Source organism: Oncorhynchus mykiss, chromosome 30, assembly GCF_057628025.1.
Source record: "Oncorhynchus mykiss isolate SJ-2025 chromosome 30, ASM5762802v1, whole genome shotgun sequence".
NCBI lineage: Eukaryota > Metazoa > Chordata > Actinopteri > Salmoniformes > Salmonidae > Oncorhynchus > Oncorhynchus mykiss.
The window spans coordinates 19617198-19632500 of record NC_143051.1 but is presented as its reverse complement, the minus strand read 5'-3'; the positions used below and the strand labels follow the sequence as shown (position 1 = coordinate 19632500).

The 15303-nt window shown below is 44.2% G+C and overlaps 1 protein-coding gene across 3 annotated transcripts in view; it reads left to right on the top strand.

Annotated features, from left to right (window-relative positions):
• The window catches only part of LOC110489401 (CUB and sushi domain-containing protein 3), a 660686-nt gene extending 646084 nt beyond the window's left edge, over positions 1-14602 (top strand). For all 3 annotated transcript variants that reach the window (XM_036971422.2, XM_036971421.2, XM_090227754.1), the window contains 7 exons: positions 1449-1628; positions 2723-2788; positions 4009-4167; positions 10618-10730; positions 11066-11153; positions 11317-11452; positions 12179-14602. In XM_036971422.2, the coding sequence (XP_036827317.2) occupies positions 1449-1628; positions 2723-2788; positions 4009-4167; positions 10618-10730; positions 11066-11153; positions 11317-11452; positions 12179-12338 (902 nt within the window). In that variant the 3' untranslated portion in view covers positions 12339-14602. The remainder of the gene's footprint in view (positions 1-1448; positions 1629-2722; positions 2789-4008; positions 4168-10617; positions 10731-11065; positions 11154-11316; positions 11453-12178) is intronic.
• Positions 14603-15303: the final 701 nt, after the last annotated feature.

The window sequence follows — 15303 nt, the reverse complement described above, 5'->3', positions numbered from 1 at the left end:
GTCTTTTTGATATTGGAATTTCAGAAAACAAACACAAAATAAGTCACCATTACCTCTAACAATCTTTCATCGGCCACAAGATTCACTCCCCCACCCCCTCCAGTGTTGGACACACACACACACACACACACACACACACACACACACACACACACACACACACACACACACACACACACACACACACACACACACACACACACACACACACACACACACACACACACACACAAATCTTCCACACACACACACACACACACACAAACCTTCCACACACAAACAAAACAGACCCAAAGATAAAAGAGCATTGGTGGGTTAGTTGGAGCATTGCTCCCTCCACAGACCTAATCCCAGTCCCTTTTGATCAAAGATGGATGATAGTGGTCCACTGGCTTATCTGAATGACTGAGCATCTCCTACTGTTTGATCTTTCATGGGTTGGGGGGGCATTGACAGGTACACACACACTTCTTTCTGTCTCTGTGCAGTCTGCCACAACACATCAGTGTCTGTCTCACCCTCTATGGGTTGCTCAACTCAACTCCGGACCATCTCTGTAGACTGTGTAGAATGCAACCATCCATCCCTGAGAAAGTAGCCAGTCGTATTCACACACAGTGCAGCCATAGCAGATGTCTTTATAGTGCATAATGCATTGTGTTTGGGGGGGGGGTGTTCTAAGAAGCCAGTGAATCAGTTCAGAAGTAGTGTACATGCATCCAGTCACTTGCAGGTGCAGCAAAACAATATAAAAGGAAACAAAAGAATTCAACAGAGCTTTGATGATGACCCCATAAAGGGCAGATGGTGAGAAGAGCCATAGCAGTATGTCGCTTAAATTTTTTCTTCCTCTCTCTCTTTCTGCCCTCACTCTCTCTGCCCTCTCTCTCTCGCTCTCTCACTCTGTCCCATTTCTCTACCTCTCTCTCTCTCTCATTCTCTTTGATCCTCCTTTTTTCTCTTTCTCTGTTTCCTTTCTCTCTCTAACACTCCCCCTCTCTCTCCCTCTCTGCTCTTTCTCCACCTCTCTCATTCTCTCATTGTTCCTCTGTTTTCTCTCTTTCTCTGTCTCCTTTCGCTCTCTAACCCTCCCCCTCTCTCTCCCTCTCTGCTCTTTCTCTACCTCGCTCTCATTCTCTCCCTGTTCCTCCGTTTTCTCTCTTTCTCTGTCTCCTTTGTCTCTCTGCCCCATCTCTCACTCTCTCTATCTGCCCTTTCTCTCTCTCTCTCTCGCTCTTTCTCTCTGCCCTTTCTCTACCTCCCTCTCTTATTCTCTTTGTTCCTCCTTTTTTTCTCTCTTTCTCTGTCCCTCGTCTTTCTGCCCCCCCTTTCTCTCTCTCTCTGTCTCTCTCTCTCTCTCTCTCTCTCTCTTTTCCCACCTTTCCCAATCTCTCTCTTCTCCCCCCTCTCCTTCTCCCTCTCTCCCCCCTGTCTTTCCCCCCTCCCAGCCCACTCATGTAAGCAGCCAGAGAGCCCGGCCCATGTGGAGGTGATGGGGATGGATCTGCCAGGGTTTGGCTACACCCTCCTCTACTCCTGCCAGACCGGCTTCTTCCTGTCCGGGGGCTCGGAACACCGCATCTGCAAGTCCGACGGTACCTGGACCGGGAAGATGCCCATTTGTCGAGGTACAGGCCGACATGGCCAGTGTGTTTGTTTGTGTGTGTCTGTGTGGCTCCAGGGTGAAGTTCCCCCTAACTTTCTCCCAATGCTAACCTTAGCCATTTGTTTGCGTGCTTGTGTGTGTAGCATGGCATATGCTGATATGGGACAGAGGCTCTCTTGTGCCGCAGGTCATGACTGCAGCTGCAATAGTACGGAGCACACTTCACACACGTGCAGACACAGTCCTCGCCACTGCTGCGTTGTGCAGCTGTGCACCTCAGGCCCCAGAGTAATTACAAACACAAACAGATGGGAGAGACATGGAATGCTGTGGGAGAAGTTCCCACTGTGCAAGGCTGTTCTGCTACCACTGCAGCATGCGGCATCTTGTGTTATTCTAGCTTCTATCATGCCACTGGACAAACAGGATCAGGCTTCTGTCTGCGTCTCCAACGGCACCCTAGTCCCTATCTAGCACACTGAATTTGACCAAAAGTAGTGCACTAAATAAGGACGAGGGTACCATTGGAGACGCAGGATCGGTTTCTTGTCCTTGATGGACTGGTCATTTGGCCCAGTGCAGTAGTCCTGTCCCCACCACTGTGACTTACCATCACTGTCAACTGTAGAGGGCCTCTGCCAGTTAACGCATTCTACTGCATTACCACATGCGTGCTTATTTCTGTGTTTCTTACTTTGTACACCTTTCTATACCTTTTATTAGCAATTGTCATAAGAGAAGAGCTTGCAAGTAAGCATGTCATTGTACTGTGTGCACATCGCTGTATCACATGCATATGACAAATAAACTATGATTTGATTTGATTTACTATAACTAGCAGAAGATTCCATGCTTGACTTTTACATCACAGAACACACCGTACATGTTTTATTTAGGAATATTATCCAGAGCCATACATTTACAAATTCTAAATATATGGCTATGCTATTACCACGCAATAGAATTGAGGATTCGCCATCAATGAGTTAGTTGCATTACCTCTTGATGTGTGGTGCTGAAGCACATTAATTCATGATTAGAAGTCCCACGTGGGGGAAGTTGAGGTGAAATATGTAGTAGTACTACTAATGCTGTTTTTGTCTCCCATCACCTCAGCTGGGTCCAAACTCTCAGAGAAGCCCATCAAGCCAGTGGCAGGGACACCCAGTCCCAAGCTGAATGGTGAGTGCCTGACTGAAATGCTATCACGACACACACACGCACATCATTACAGTAGCCACACACACACACACACACACACACACACACACACACACACACACACACACACACACACACACACACACACACACACACACACACAGCCCATTACAGTAGCGTCATCAGAGCAGTGTTCTGATTCCATAACAAAAGACTACTCTGACTGTACTTGTCTAAAGTATACATGTGGCAGTTAGCAGCGGGTCAGATCCGTAGTCACAACAGAGTGAATATGAACAACTTCATTTGGCTCGACGGCTTCGCTAATAGCACCTCAGAAGGACTGGTATCCTTAATGCATTCTTGAGTGCCCCTCTTGAGGGACGAGAAGTTAATGAAGAATGGAGAGAGTGAGTTTGACGATAAAATGTCCGGGCAGCACGGCCTGGCAGTCTCTCCCGCTCTGTCGCTCTATGTCTCTCTCTCTCTATCTCTCTTCTATGGAGTCATCTGTCGTGATGCCGTGAGATAGCAGCTCAACGATGCCAAAGCTTCCACTGCCTTCATAACAAGTTTAACATTGATAAACTTGGAGAGGGAGTAAGTTTTTGAAAAGCTTGGAGGTCATTTACAAGTTTGATATACTCTGAGGCTGAAAGCTCAGGGGCCCTGCCTGTGTCTGTGAACACTAGTAGTACTGTCGATTTGATCAATCATGAATCAAACAGACTTATAGAAGGTTATACAGAGGATACATGTGTAGCGGTGACTTAACAACCCCTGTGCAAGGACACACACTGTATATCGATCTGTATTAATAAGTGTTGGCCTCAACTTTGCATTAGTTTAGGGGTTTGAGATGTGTGATGCGGCCATTCGGCCAGACACTCAATATCTGGTCAGTATGGATTTAAAGGGATAGTTCACTTATTTTAATTTACCTCCAAAGTGTAGTTTATTTTCTGGTGGAATGTAAAGTCGTAATATATTTCAAGATATTTTTTTTACTCAACCAAGGTCCTCTTATTCTCTCTTTCCCCAAACTTTTAAAAGTTTTATTGAAACGATGGATACAAATGAACAGGGAGATGGATAAAGGGAAGACAGTGTGAAGACCGTTGGGGCCGGGATTCGATCCCATGTAGGCAGGGTTTGCAGAGGTCAGTGGGTTTAACCGCTCAACCAACCTCAGGCACAACCAAGGTCCTCTAATAATCAATATTTTCTATGCCCTGTTTCAGTTCCTGATGACGTCTTTGCTCCTAACTATATCTGGAAGGGTTCATACAACTACAAGGGAAGAAAACAACCAATGACTCTGAGTATCACAAGCTTTAATTCCACCACGGGAAGGGTTAACGTCACCTTGACCAATAGCAACATGGAACTGCTGCTTTCAGGTACACTGTCCCCATTTCACTACATATTACACAGAGAGGTTGATGCTAGGGAAGGTCTCTAGCCACTCCTTGAACACACATGCACACACACACAGTTATGTATTACCCCAGCAACATCTAGAGTGTTGTAAAAAAATGTCATCATGTACCACTGGAGTAGAATGGAGCTGGCGTTTCAGATGCGGTGTTTCTCTCCCCAAGTATGCATATGACTAGACTTGAGTGTTACTAAACATAGCTGACATTGTTTGAGTGGTAGGGTCTTAATGTCAGATGGTATCCATTTAAGACTGTATCTACTTAGTGGGAAATTCAATTAAGTAGTTTATTTGCCTGTGTGGAGGACATTTGCAAACATTCAAATGGGCATTCATAGTCTGTCTGATCTGAGAAGGTGTTTTGAGGTGATGCGTTATGAATTAGACATTAGACATTCATTCACATTCTCCAAACATCACATTTTGAAGTGTTACTGTTGCTCCTGCTGCTCTGTATGGTTCAATTTATCCAAATGTCAAATTTAGAAGTTAAGGGTTAAGGTTTTGAATAAGGTTAAAACATGAAGTTTAGGCAGTCATTCCAAATGGTTTCGGTAAGGGTTAAGGTTTGGGATAGGGTTAAAACAAAAAATGTAAAACCAATCTCCACAACTGGGATCAATCATCCGGGGTCATGGGATTAACTCAGTGTATTGTGTACATAATTTTGCTCTTATGACCGAAAATAACTTCTGGACATCAGAACAGCGATTACTCACCACGGAACCGAAATAAACTTTTTCCTTTATCGAGTCTGACGAGAAGAATATCCTGCTGTCACTGGAACAGGCCCAGATCCAACCCTTTTACGTAAAGAAAAGACGCAGGAAAAGGGGCCGCAGATCGGGCAGCCTTTTGAAAATCCGTAGGCGAGCGAGTAAACTCCCACTGCCTTCCGTTCTTCTTGCTAATGTACAATCATTGGAAAATAAAATTTATGACCTACGATTAAGATTATCCTACCAACAGGATATCAAAAACTGTACCATCTTATGGTCGATGCACCGGCAGAACAGAGACGCCACCTTTGGCAAGACGAGGGGTGAGGGTGTGTGTCTATTTGTCAATAACAGCTGGTGCGCAATGTCTAATATTAAAGAAGTATTGAGGTATTGCTCACCTGAGGTAAAGTACCTTATGATAAGCTGTAGCCACACTATCTACCAAGAGAGTTCTCATCTATATTATTCGTAGCCGTCAATTTACCACCACAGAACGAAGCTGGCACTAAGACAGCTCTCAACCAACTCTATAAGGCCATAAGCAAAGAAGAAAATGCTCCACCAGAAGCGACGCTCCTAGTGGCCGGGGACTTTAATGCAGGCAAACTTAAATCAGTTTTACCAAATTTTACCAGCATGTCACATGTGCAACCAGAGATATAAAAAATCCTAGACCACCTTTACTCCACACACAGAGATGCATACAAAGCTCTCCCCCGCCCCCCATTTTCAAATCTAACCACAATTCTATCCTCCTGATTCCTGCTTACAAGCAAAAACTAAAGCAGGAAGGACCAGTGACTCACTCAATAGGGAGGTGTTCAGATGACGTGGATGCTACACTACAGGACTGTTTTGCTAGCACAGACTGGAATATGTTCTGGGATACATCCAATGGCATTGAGGAGTACATCACCTCAGTCATCGGCTACATAAATAAGTGCATCGACGACGTTGTCCCCACAGTGACTGTACGTACATATCCCAACCAGAAGCCATGGATTACAGGCAACATCCGCATCGAGCTAAAGGCTAGAGCTGCGCTTTCAAGGAGCAGGAGACTAATCCGGACACTTGGAAGAAATCCCGCTATGCCCTCAGACGAACCATCAAACAAGCAAAGCGTCAATACAGGATTAAGATTGAATCCTACTACACCGACTCTGACGCTCGTCGGATGTGGCAGGGCTTGATAAACTACACTGCTCAAAAAAATAAAGGGAACACTAAAATAACACATCCTAGATCTGAATTAATGAAATATTCTTATTAAATACTTTTTTCTTTACATAGTTGAATGTGCTGACAAAAAAATCACACAAAAATTATCCATGGAAATAAAATGTATCCACCCATGGAGGTCTGGATTTGGAGTCACACTCAAAATTAAAGTGGAAAACCACACTACAGGCTGATCCAACTTTAATGTAATGTCCTTAAAACAAGTAAAAATTAGGCTCAGTAGTGTGTGTGGCCTCCACGTGCCTGTATGACCTCCCTACAACGCCTGGGCATGCTCCTGATGAGGTGGCGGATGGTCTCCTGAGGGATCTCCTCCCAGACCTGGACTAAAGCATCCGCCAACTCCTGGACAGTCTGTGGTGCAACGTGGCGTTGGTGGATGGCGCGAGACATCATGTCCCAGATGTGCTCAATTGGATTCAGGTCTGGGGAACGAGTGGGCCAGTCCATAGCATCAATGCCTTCCTCTTGCAGGAACTGCTGACACACTCCAGCCACATGAGGTCTAGCATTGTCTTGCATTAGGAGGAACCCAGGGCCAACCGCACCAGCATATGGTCTCACAAGGGGTCTGAGGATCTCATCTCGGTACCTAATGGCAGTCAGGCTACCTCTGGCGAGCAAATGGAGGGCTGTGCGGCCCCCCAAAGAAATGCCACCCACACCATGACTGACCCACCACCAAACCGGTCATGCTGGAGGATGTTGCAGGCAGCAGAACGTTCTCCACGGCGTCTCCAGACTCTGTCACGTCTGTCACATGTGCTCAGTGTGAACCTGCTTTCATCTGTGAAGAGCACAAGGGCGCCAGTGGCTAATTTGCCAATCTTGGTGTTCTCTGGCAAATGCCAAACGTCCTGCATGGTTTTGGGCTGTAAGCACAACCCCAACTGTGGATGTTGGGCCCTCATACCACCCTCATAGAGTCTGTTTCTGACCGTTTGAGCAGACACATGCACATTTGTGGCCTGCTGGAGGTCATTTTGCAGGGCTCTGGCAGTGCTCCTCCTGCTCCTCCTTGCACAAAGGCGGAGGTAGCAGTCCTGCTACTGGGTTGTTGCCCTCCTGCGGCCTCCTCCACGTCTCCTGATGTACTGGCCTGTCTCCTGGTAGGGCCTCCATGCTCTGGACACTACACTGACAGACACAGCAAACCTTCTTGCCACAGCTCGCATTGACGTGCCATCCTGGATGAGCTGCACTACCTGAGCCACTTGCGTGGGTTGTAGACTCCGTCTCATGCTACCACTAGAGTGAAAGCATCGCTAGCATTCAAAAGTGACCAAAACATCAGCCAAGAAGCATAGGAACTGAGAAGTGGTCTGTGGTTATCACCTGCAGAACCACTACTGTATTGGGGGTGTCTTGCTAATTGCCTATAATTTCCACCTGTTGTCTATTCCATTTGCACAACAGCATGTGAAATTTATTGTCAATCAGTGTTGCTTCCTAAGTGGACAGTTTGATTTCACAGAAGTGTGATTGACTTTGAGTTACATTGTGTTGTTTAAGTGTTCCCTCTATTTTTTGAGCAGTGTATTATGGACTACAAAGTGAAACCCAGACGCGAGCTGCCCAGTGACGCGAGCCTACCAGAAGCTAAATGCCTTTTATGCTCACTTCGATGCAAGCAACACTGAGGCATGAAGAGGACCAGCTGTTCTGGATGACTGTGTGATAACGCTCTTAGTAGCCGATGTGAACAAAACCTTGAAACAGGTCAACATTCACAAAGCCGCTGGGCCAGACGGATTAGGAGGACATGTACTCAATGCATGCGTAAACCAACTGTCAAGTGTCTTCACTGACATTTTCAACCTCTCCCTGACCGAGTCCGTAATACCTACATGTTTCAAGCAGACCATCATAGTCCCTGTTCCCAAGGAAGCGAAGGTAACCTGCCTAAATGATTACCGCCCCGTGGCACTCACGTCGTTAGCCATGAAGTGCTTTGAAAGGCTGCTCATGGCTCACATCAACAGCATCCTCCCGGACACCCTTGACCTACTCCAATTCGCATACCGCCCCAATAGATCCATAGATGACGCGATCTAAATCGCACTCCACACCGCCCTTTCTCACCTGGACAAAAGGAACACCTATGTGAGAATGCTGTTCATTGACTACAGCTCAGCGTTCAACACCATAGTGCCCACGAAGCTCATCACTAAGCTAAGGACTCTGGAACTAAACACCTCCCTCTCCAACTGGATCATGGACTTCCTGACGGGCCGCACTCAGGTGGTAAGAGGGATTAGTACCCTCCTGTATTCTCTGTTCACCCACGACTGCATGGCCAAACACGACTCCAACACCATCATTAAGTTTGCTGACGACACAACAGTGGTGGGCCTGATCACCGACAACGATGAGACAGCCTATAGGGAGGACGTCAGCAGTGTGGTGCCAGGACAACAACCTCTCCCTCAATGTGAGCAAGACAAAGGAGCTGATCGAAAAGAAGGGCCAAACAGGCCCCCATTAAAAATCGATGGGGCTGTAGTGGAGCGGGTTGAGAGTTTCAAGTTCCTTGGCGTCCACTTCACCAACGAACTATCATGGTCCAAACATACCAAGACAGTCGGGAAGAGGGCACGACAAAACCTTTTCCCCCTCAGGAGACTGAAAAGATTTGGCATGGGTCCCCAGATCCTCAAAAGGTTCTACAGCTGCACCATCGAGAGCATCTTGACCAGTTGCATCACCGCCTGGTATGGCAACTGCTCGGCATCTGACTGTAAGGCGCTACAGAGGGTGGTGCGAACAGCCCAGTACATCACTTCCTGCCAAGCTTCCTGCCATACAGGACCTATACAATAGGTGGTGTCAGGCTATTTAAATGTCCATAAAATTGTCAAAGACTTCAGTAACCCAAGTTATAGACTGTTTTCTTTGCTACCGCACGGCAAGCGGTACCGGAGCGCCAAGTCTAGGACCAAAAGGCTCCTCAACAGCTTCTACCCCCAAGTCATAAGACTCCTGAACAATTAATATAATCACCACCGGACAATTTACATTGACCCCCCCCCCTTTTGTACACTGCTGCTACTCGCTGTTTATTATCTATGGATAATCACTTCATCCCCACATACGTGTACAAATTACCTCAAGTAACCTGTACCCCCACACACTGACTCGGTTCCGGTGCCCCCTGTGTATAGCATCGTTATTCTTATTGTGTTACTTTTATTTATGAGTTTTTATTTTAGTCTACTTGATAAATATGTTTATAACTCTTCTTGAACTGCACTGTTGGTTAAGGGCTTGTAATTAAGCATTTCACGGTAAAATCTACACTTGTATTCGGTGCATGTGACAAATAAAGTTCGATTTGATTACCCCCATCCACCACCCCCGTCCACAACGCCTTAGCAAAACCCAAGGCTACTTGGTGGTAATAGGGCTCACTGTTACCCCTAGTGGCTGGTTTTGAAGGCATTTCCCGATGTTCTCAGAAAATGGATAGACTTCCAATTCTGATGTCAATCTTGAACAACCTGGCTGATGATCCTGATGACTCATTTATTTTATATATTCGTTTTCACATAGACGTCCCTAAAATGCAAATTATTCTGTCCCTTAATGTACTTCATTTATATAGCCTAACAGACGTGTAAAACATACCCCCCCACCCCTCCCACATTTTGCTTAAATGACATTTTAATCCGATCTGACAAATCTTTGACGGATTTACCATAATTATCCGGAGTGTTGAGGCCCCTTTTCCCCTTCCCCCCTTGCTCCTTCCCCCTCGCTCTTACCCCCCTCATTTCTCCACGAATGCCTTTAGCCCCAGCTGACATGTCATTTACATCATCTAATTAATCTTCTCCATTTAAATTGGACTGGGAATTGCCCAGCCGTCGCCAATTATGACTTAGACAGGTGAATGAAGAACTATTCATTCACATACTCATTGAGAAGAAATGACCGTGTCTGGGAGATATAGGGATCACAATGTAATCATAACACTGAGGTGATGGAGGTAGCCATTTTGTGTTTTTAATAACAGCTTATTTTACATTTAGAGAGGCCAGGAAATGGTTTAGGTGTGTTAATTGAATGTGTCTTATTACTACCACTGTGTACATCAGTCAGTTCAGAGCTACAGAGGTAGCGAAGGGCCTGGACCTCTGATAGGCCTTAATATGGTGCTCCCTTTCTTTGCCTTCAATTGCAGGAGGCAGTTAAAAATAGGAAGCACAGTTGATGAGTGTTCTACTGCTGGAAATTGCTCCATGGTTGAAGAATATGGCTCAATGAGTGTTCATATCACCTGCTTTCATTTTCCAGCCAGACAGATAGACAGAAAGTGAGATAAGCGAGGGAGACCATCATCATGGGGTCATTGTCTGTGATCGTCTCCCCTGAGTACCACCAGTTATATCAGTGTTGTACCCTGGCCTCACATTGAGCCTCTTGTCCCCCTGTGTTCTGTTGTGCTGCAGGTGTCTATAAGAGCCAAGAAGCACGGTTGATGCTGCTGATGTACCATGTGAAAACGTCCACTCACACCACGCTGGGCAAGGTCAAGGAGGAGACGTGGTCCATGGACGGTTTTGTAAGTTTACCGTTATTTACTCACAGGAAGGATTTGTGGAGTTGAAACATTTGCATGTTAGTCATTTAGCAGACTTACATATCTTAATAACCATCTGATGTGGTCTAAAAATGTTTGATATTGACATTTGTTAGACATATCAATGGACATTTGTTGGACATTTTTATGTTTATTACAAAATGGCCTCGAATGTTGTCCTGAACATGTAGATTTTTCCTTTAAAACGTAACCCCATAGTGAAAGTGCCATTCAAAGAAATAAGTGACTCACTGACTGCCCGACACTCTCACTGACTGAATGACTAACTTACTGACTGACCATATCTGTCTCCCTAGGTGTCTGCAGAACCTGACGGTGCCACCTACGTCTTTCAAGGCTTCATACAGGGTAGAGACTACGGCCAGTTTGGACTTCAGAGGCTAGGTAAACATTATCACATTGTTTTTTATATCAGCTTTCTCAATGTCAACAATATTGTGGCATTTCAGTTAATAGAAATAAACATGTTTGTAATGGATATTTGATTTAGGCCAAAAGGTGAGTGTGAGAATATTAATGTTTTTCCTATGTCTCCTCTCCCACACAGGTTTGAACATGTCAGAGAGTAATAACTCATCCAACCCACCTCATGGTACAAACAGTAGCTCTGTGGCCATAGCAATCCTTGTGCCTTTTTTCGCCCTGATATTTGCAGGCTTCGGGTTTTATCTTTACAAACAGAGGTAAGTGTAGCTACCCACCACCAGCAATTTTTATGCTGTGGGCTAAATTCACAGTAAAGGCCACATACAGATGTAGGGTCTTAAATTGAGGACCCTGTTGCAGTATAACTTTCCTGCAATGCAGGACATTTTAAACTTACAGAGTATTTGAGGTTTAAAAAGGCCTCTGAAGATTTTAATTTCCACTTGACTTGATTTTTCCTTACGAAAAATGTCTCAACCCCTACAAAAATGTCCATGAATTATAATCCACAAAATAATTAGCATTTCTTGTTGCCGCAGGATTACCTTCCTACTGTAATAAACTGTCTCAAACGAAGATCCTCCATCTATACTGTGCTACTGTGTCAGGATCTATAGCAGAGGTGTCACACTCCATGGAGGACCTAGTGTTTGCGGGTTTTAGTTTTTTCCTTTCAATTAAGACCTAGACAACCAGGTGAGGAGAGTTCCACACTAATTAGTGACCTTAATTCATGAATCAAGTACAAGGGTGGAGCAAAAACCCGCAGACACTCGGCCCTCCGTGGAATGAGTTTGACACATGATCCATAGAATTTGTTTGACATACGGGTTGCTGTTATTCACATATAAAACCATAAACCATTGCTGTGTTCCTCCACAGGACTTCTCTTAAAACCCAGTACATATTAGATAGGCTACATGTTGAATTATACTGACTCTTGTTCTACATTGAGTCTGAACCATGTATTTGTCCTTCTCTAGGACTACTCCTAAAACCCAGTACACAGGCTGCTCCGTCCACGAGAACAACAACGGCCAGGCGGCCTTCGAGAACCCCATGTACAACACCAGCGCCAAGTCGGTGGAAGGCAAAGCTGTCCGGTTTGACCCCAACCTGAACACAGTCTGCACAATGGTATAATGAAGTCCGCTTGGCGACCGCTACCGCAAAAACTGCATCATGTTTTTCTTATTTTATATCAAGGTAAAAAAAAAAAAAAAGAACAAGAACAATGCTTTTGCGAAACAAGCTGATTTTGTTTAGATCGAGACTGGAGATAGCGATGGAGACACTCCAACAGAGGCGTGTCAGACATTTTTGGGGAGACGAACAGAGGAACAAGGAACCGTTCCTCTGGTACATAAAGCACACTCTTCAGGAACCTTGACTGGGTCATGTGTGTCGAGAAGGACACTCACTGGGAGACCAGACCAACATCACGTTTTAGAAGACTGAACTGAGAACTGAGAAACATGAAAACTCAAATCTTCACGGTGGTCGGCGAGTTGCCTGGAGAGTTCTTACGCTACCTTATTATATTGCACTCTGCGAGTGCTTCTTCACAGTCGATTGGGTCTTTTATATAAAGTGAAAAGGATCTGTAAATCTTCTTCTTGCATATATAGGAGGAGCATTCACCACCTATATTTTTGTATTATATATTACCACGTGGGAGGGGCCAAAGGGAGAGAGATTATATGAAGAGTTTATAGAAAAGAGAAGAAAAAAAGATATTTCAGAATATGCTGTTCACATCGTCAAACACACAAAGGTATTTTTTGGTTAATTTTTGAAACGTTAAACCGTTTTTTACAACAACGGTTTTGACCGTGACTCCCTCTCCTCCAGCTTCAGTCCCATATTCTGTGTTTTTTTCCACTGTGGCAATCAGAAGTGTTTGAAGTATTGATGTTAACTGTGTGATGTGAATAGAAAGGTTTTCTGGAATATTTAACTCTTATTTGCCATTTTGGATCATACTTTGGTAACGTTATTAGCCTTTACAGTCATCTTCATTCTGACTTAAATAAGGAATGTCAGTATTGAGATCTTAAAGTCTGCAAATTAAAACTTCTTTTAAATGAGTGTCATTTAATTTGTACTAAATGTGGAATTGTGACACTTTATCTAAAGACAATATCGGTACTGCTTGCGGCCATTTGAAAGTTCTGGGGGACAACATCATGGAACAAAATCCATCCAACATCGACAGAAGAGCAGAGCAGAATCAAACATCATCCCAGTAGGTTTAACGATCGTATTTCATACTGTATTCATCCCTTCATCTGTCTGTAGCAACAGAGCGATAGAACTTTGTTGAAATAATGTGCAATGGACCCATCTTTATTTCCATTTTGTTTCTGATCACAAATGTCTGATGATGTCATTTGAGAACAGATGCATTTTTCAACACTAGATGAGATGAATTGCCTCCTGTGTCGTATCAATGCCCAGTGCCACCCATTGGACCTGAGTCAGTCCTAATTGGTATACGTGACTGCAGTCCCCCAGGTCTCCAAGCTGTGATTCATTACAGTGCCTTTATGACAAAGCAGTACCACGACCTCATCACACATACGGAAAGGGATCAATGGGCTCCACCAGTGACACCTCCGGCATCATTCTCACCTATGACAGACCAGATCAGTCTATCTGACTTCATGATACTCCATACTGACAGTGACATCAATCGCCATGCCAACCGCAAACCAATGGGATCGATCTTTCCAGAATTTGTGTTTCTTTCGATATTATTTGGCATTTTTACTCGTCCGCACAACATTTTCATTGTGACTTTTCATTATGTTGCACTTTTTTGTCACGTTTTTGTTTTGAATTGTTGTTGTTGTTGTTGTTGTTGTTATTGTATTACTCTATGTATCCTAGTGGGTGGTTTTTACAGTGCCTACCAAAAACCATGTGAACCAGGTCTGCTGCTCCTTCCTCCTCATCCCCCTGTTCCTGTCTTTCTCATTATAATCTCATGGTCTCATTCCCCTTCTCCTTCACCTCACAGGACTTCATGTGTTTCTGAACAAACACTAAACACTGACACAGTCTTGTGACACAGCGCAGCTCCTTTCCACTCATCAGGTGACATGTTTTTTTAACCTTTCAATCTATTTTGAAATTTATCTTTTCCTATAAAAATGACTGCAATAAAGAACCCATACAATTCTAGGAAGCCGAAATATGATTTGCAGTACAGTACAGTTGGTACTCCTATGTTAAATGCATTGAAAATATATTTAAAAAAATAAAAAATAAGAAAAAATGTGATTTAAAAAAAAGTTTTTTTTTAAAGAAATATATTTTTATGAACAAATTATTTGTAACATGTATGAATCTATTATGTACATTTCCAATGCAATGTAAGATTAAAAAAGGCTAATTGCTTTTGTAAAGTGTCGCCCTTTTCTTCATTCCATATTCAGATGTGTTAGATGTATATGATATTCTCTACTGTATACGCTTGTACACACTATCTAGCATTTCCCTCTGGTTACAGTAGTCTTTGCATGGATTGGCTCCCATGACGAATACAGCCCGATCCATACAATGTATCATATCAGCCCTCAACACAGACTGAGACCCAGAAATAGCCTTAAACCACTGAACAGATATCACAACTGTTGCACTAATTCCCCTTCCAATGGAGTCATCATGACCTTGTTTGAGTGACAGCCCTATCATAGTTTGATTCATAGGAGGCTGAATGAAAAGCCCCAGGAATCCCTGCTGGGTTGCATAGTTTTACCGTCAGTAATAGAGTGTAGCAGTGGGCTCTGCCCATGACAACTGGAGTTGATCTATCATTCATTTAACAAAGTTTCTCTATCACCTTTGTCTCTGTCTCTGTCTCTGTCTCTCGCTCACTCTCATTCTTATTAGTGAGCCAACACTCGACAGCTGGGCGGGTTGATGGTCTGTATACAGACAGGGTGAATTGGCATGTCGAACCCAATGACAGTGGAATGAAGGGCCTGTATCTATCCGTGTAAACTGTTCTAGTGTTACTGTGGCTGTGTACATTAAGTCAATCAGGTGTGGAGAAGCTAGTCAATAGATCGATACACTCCTTATTGACTTCATCTATTTACTCTCA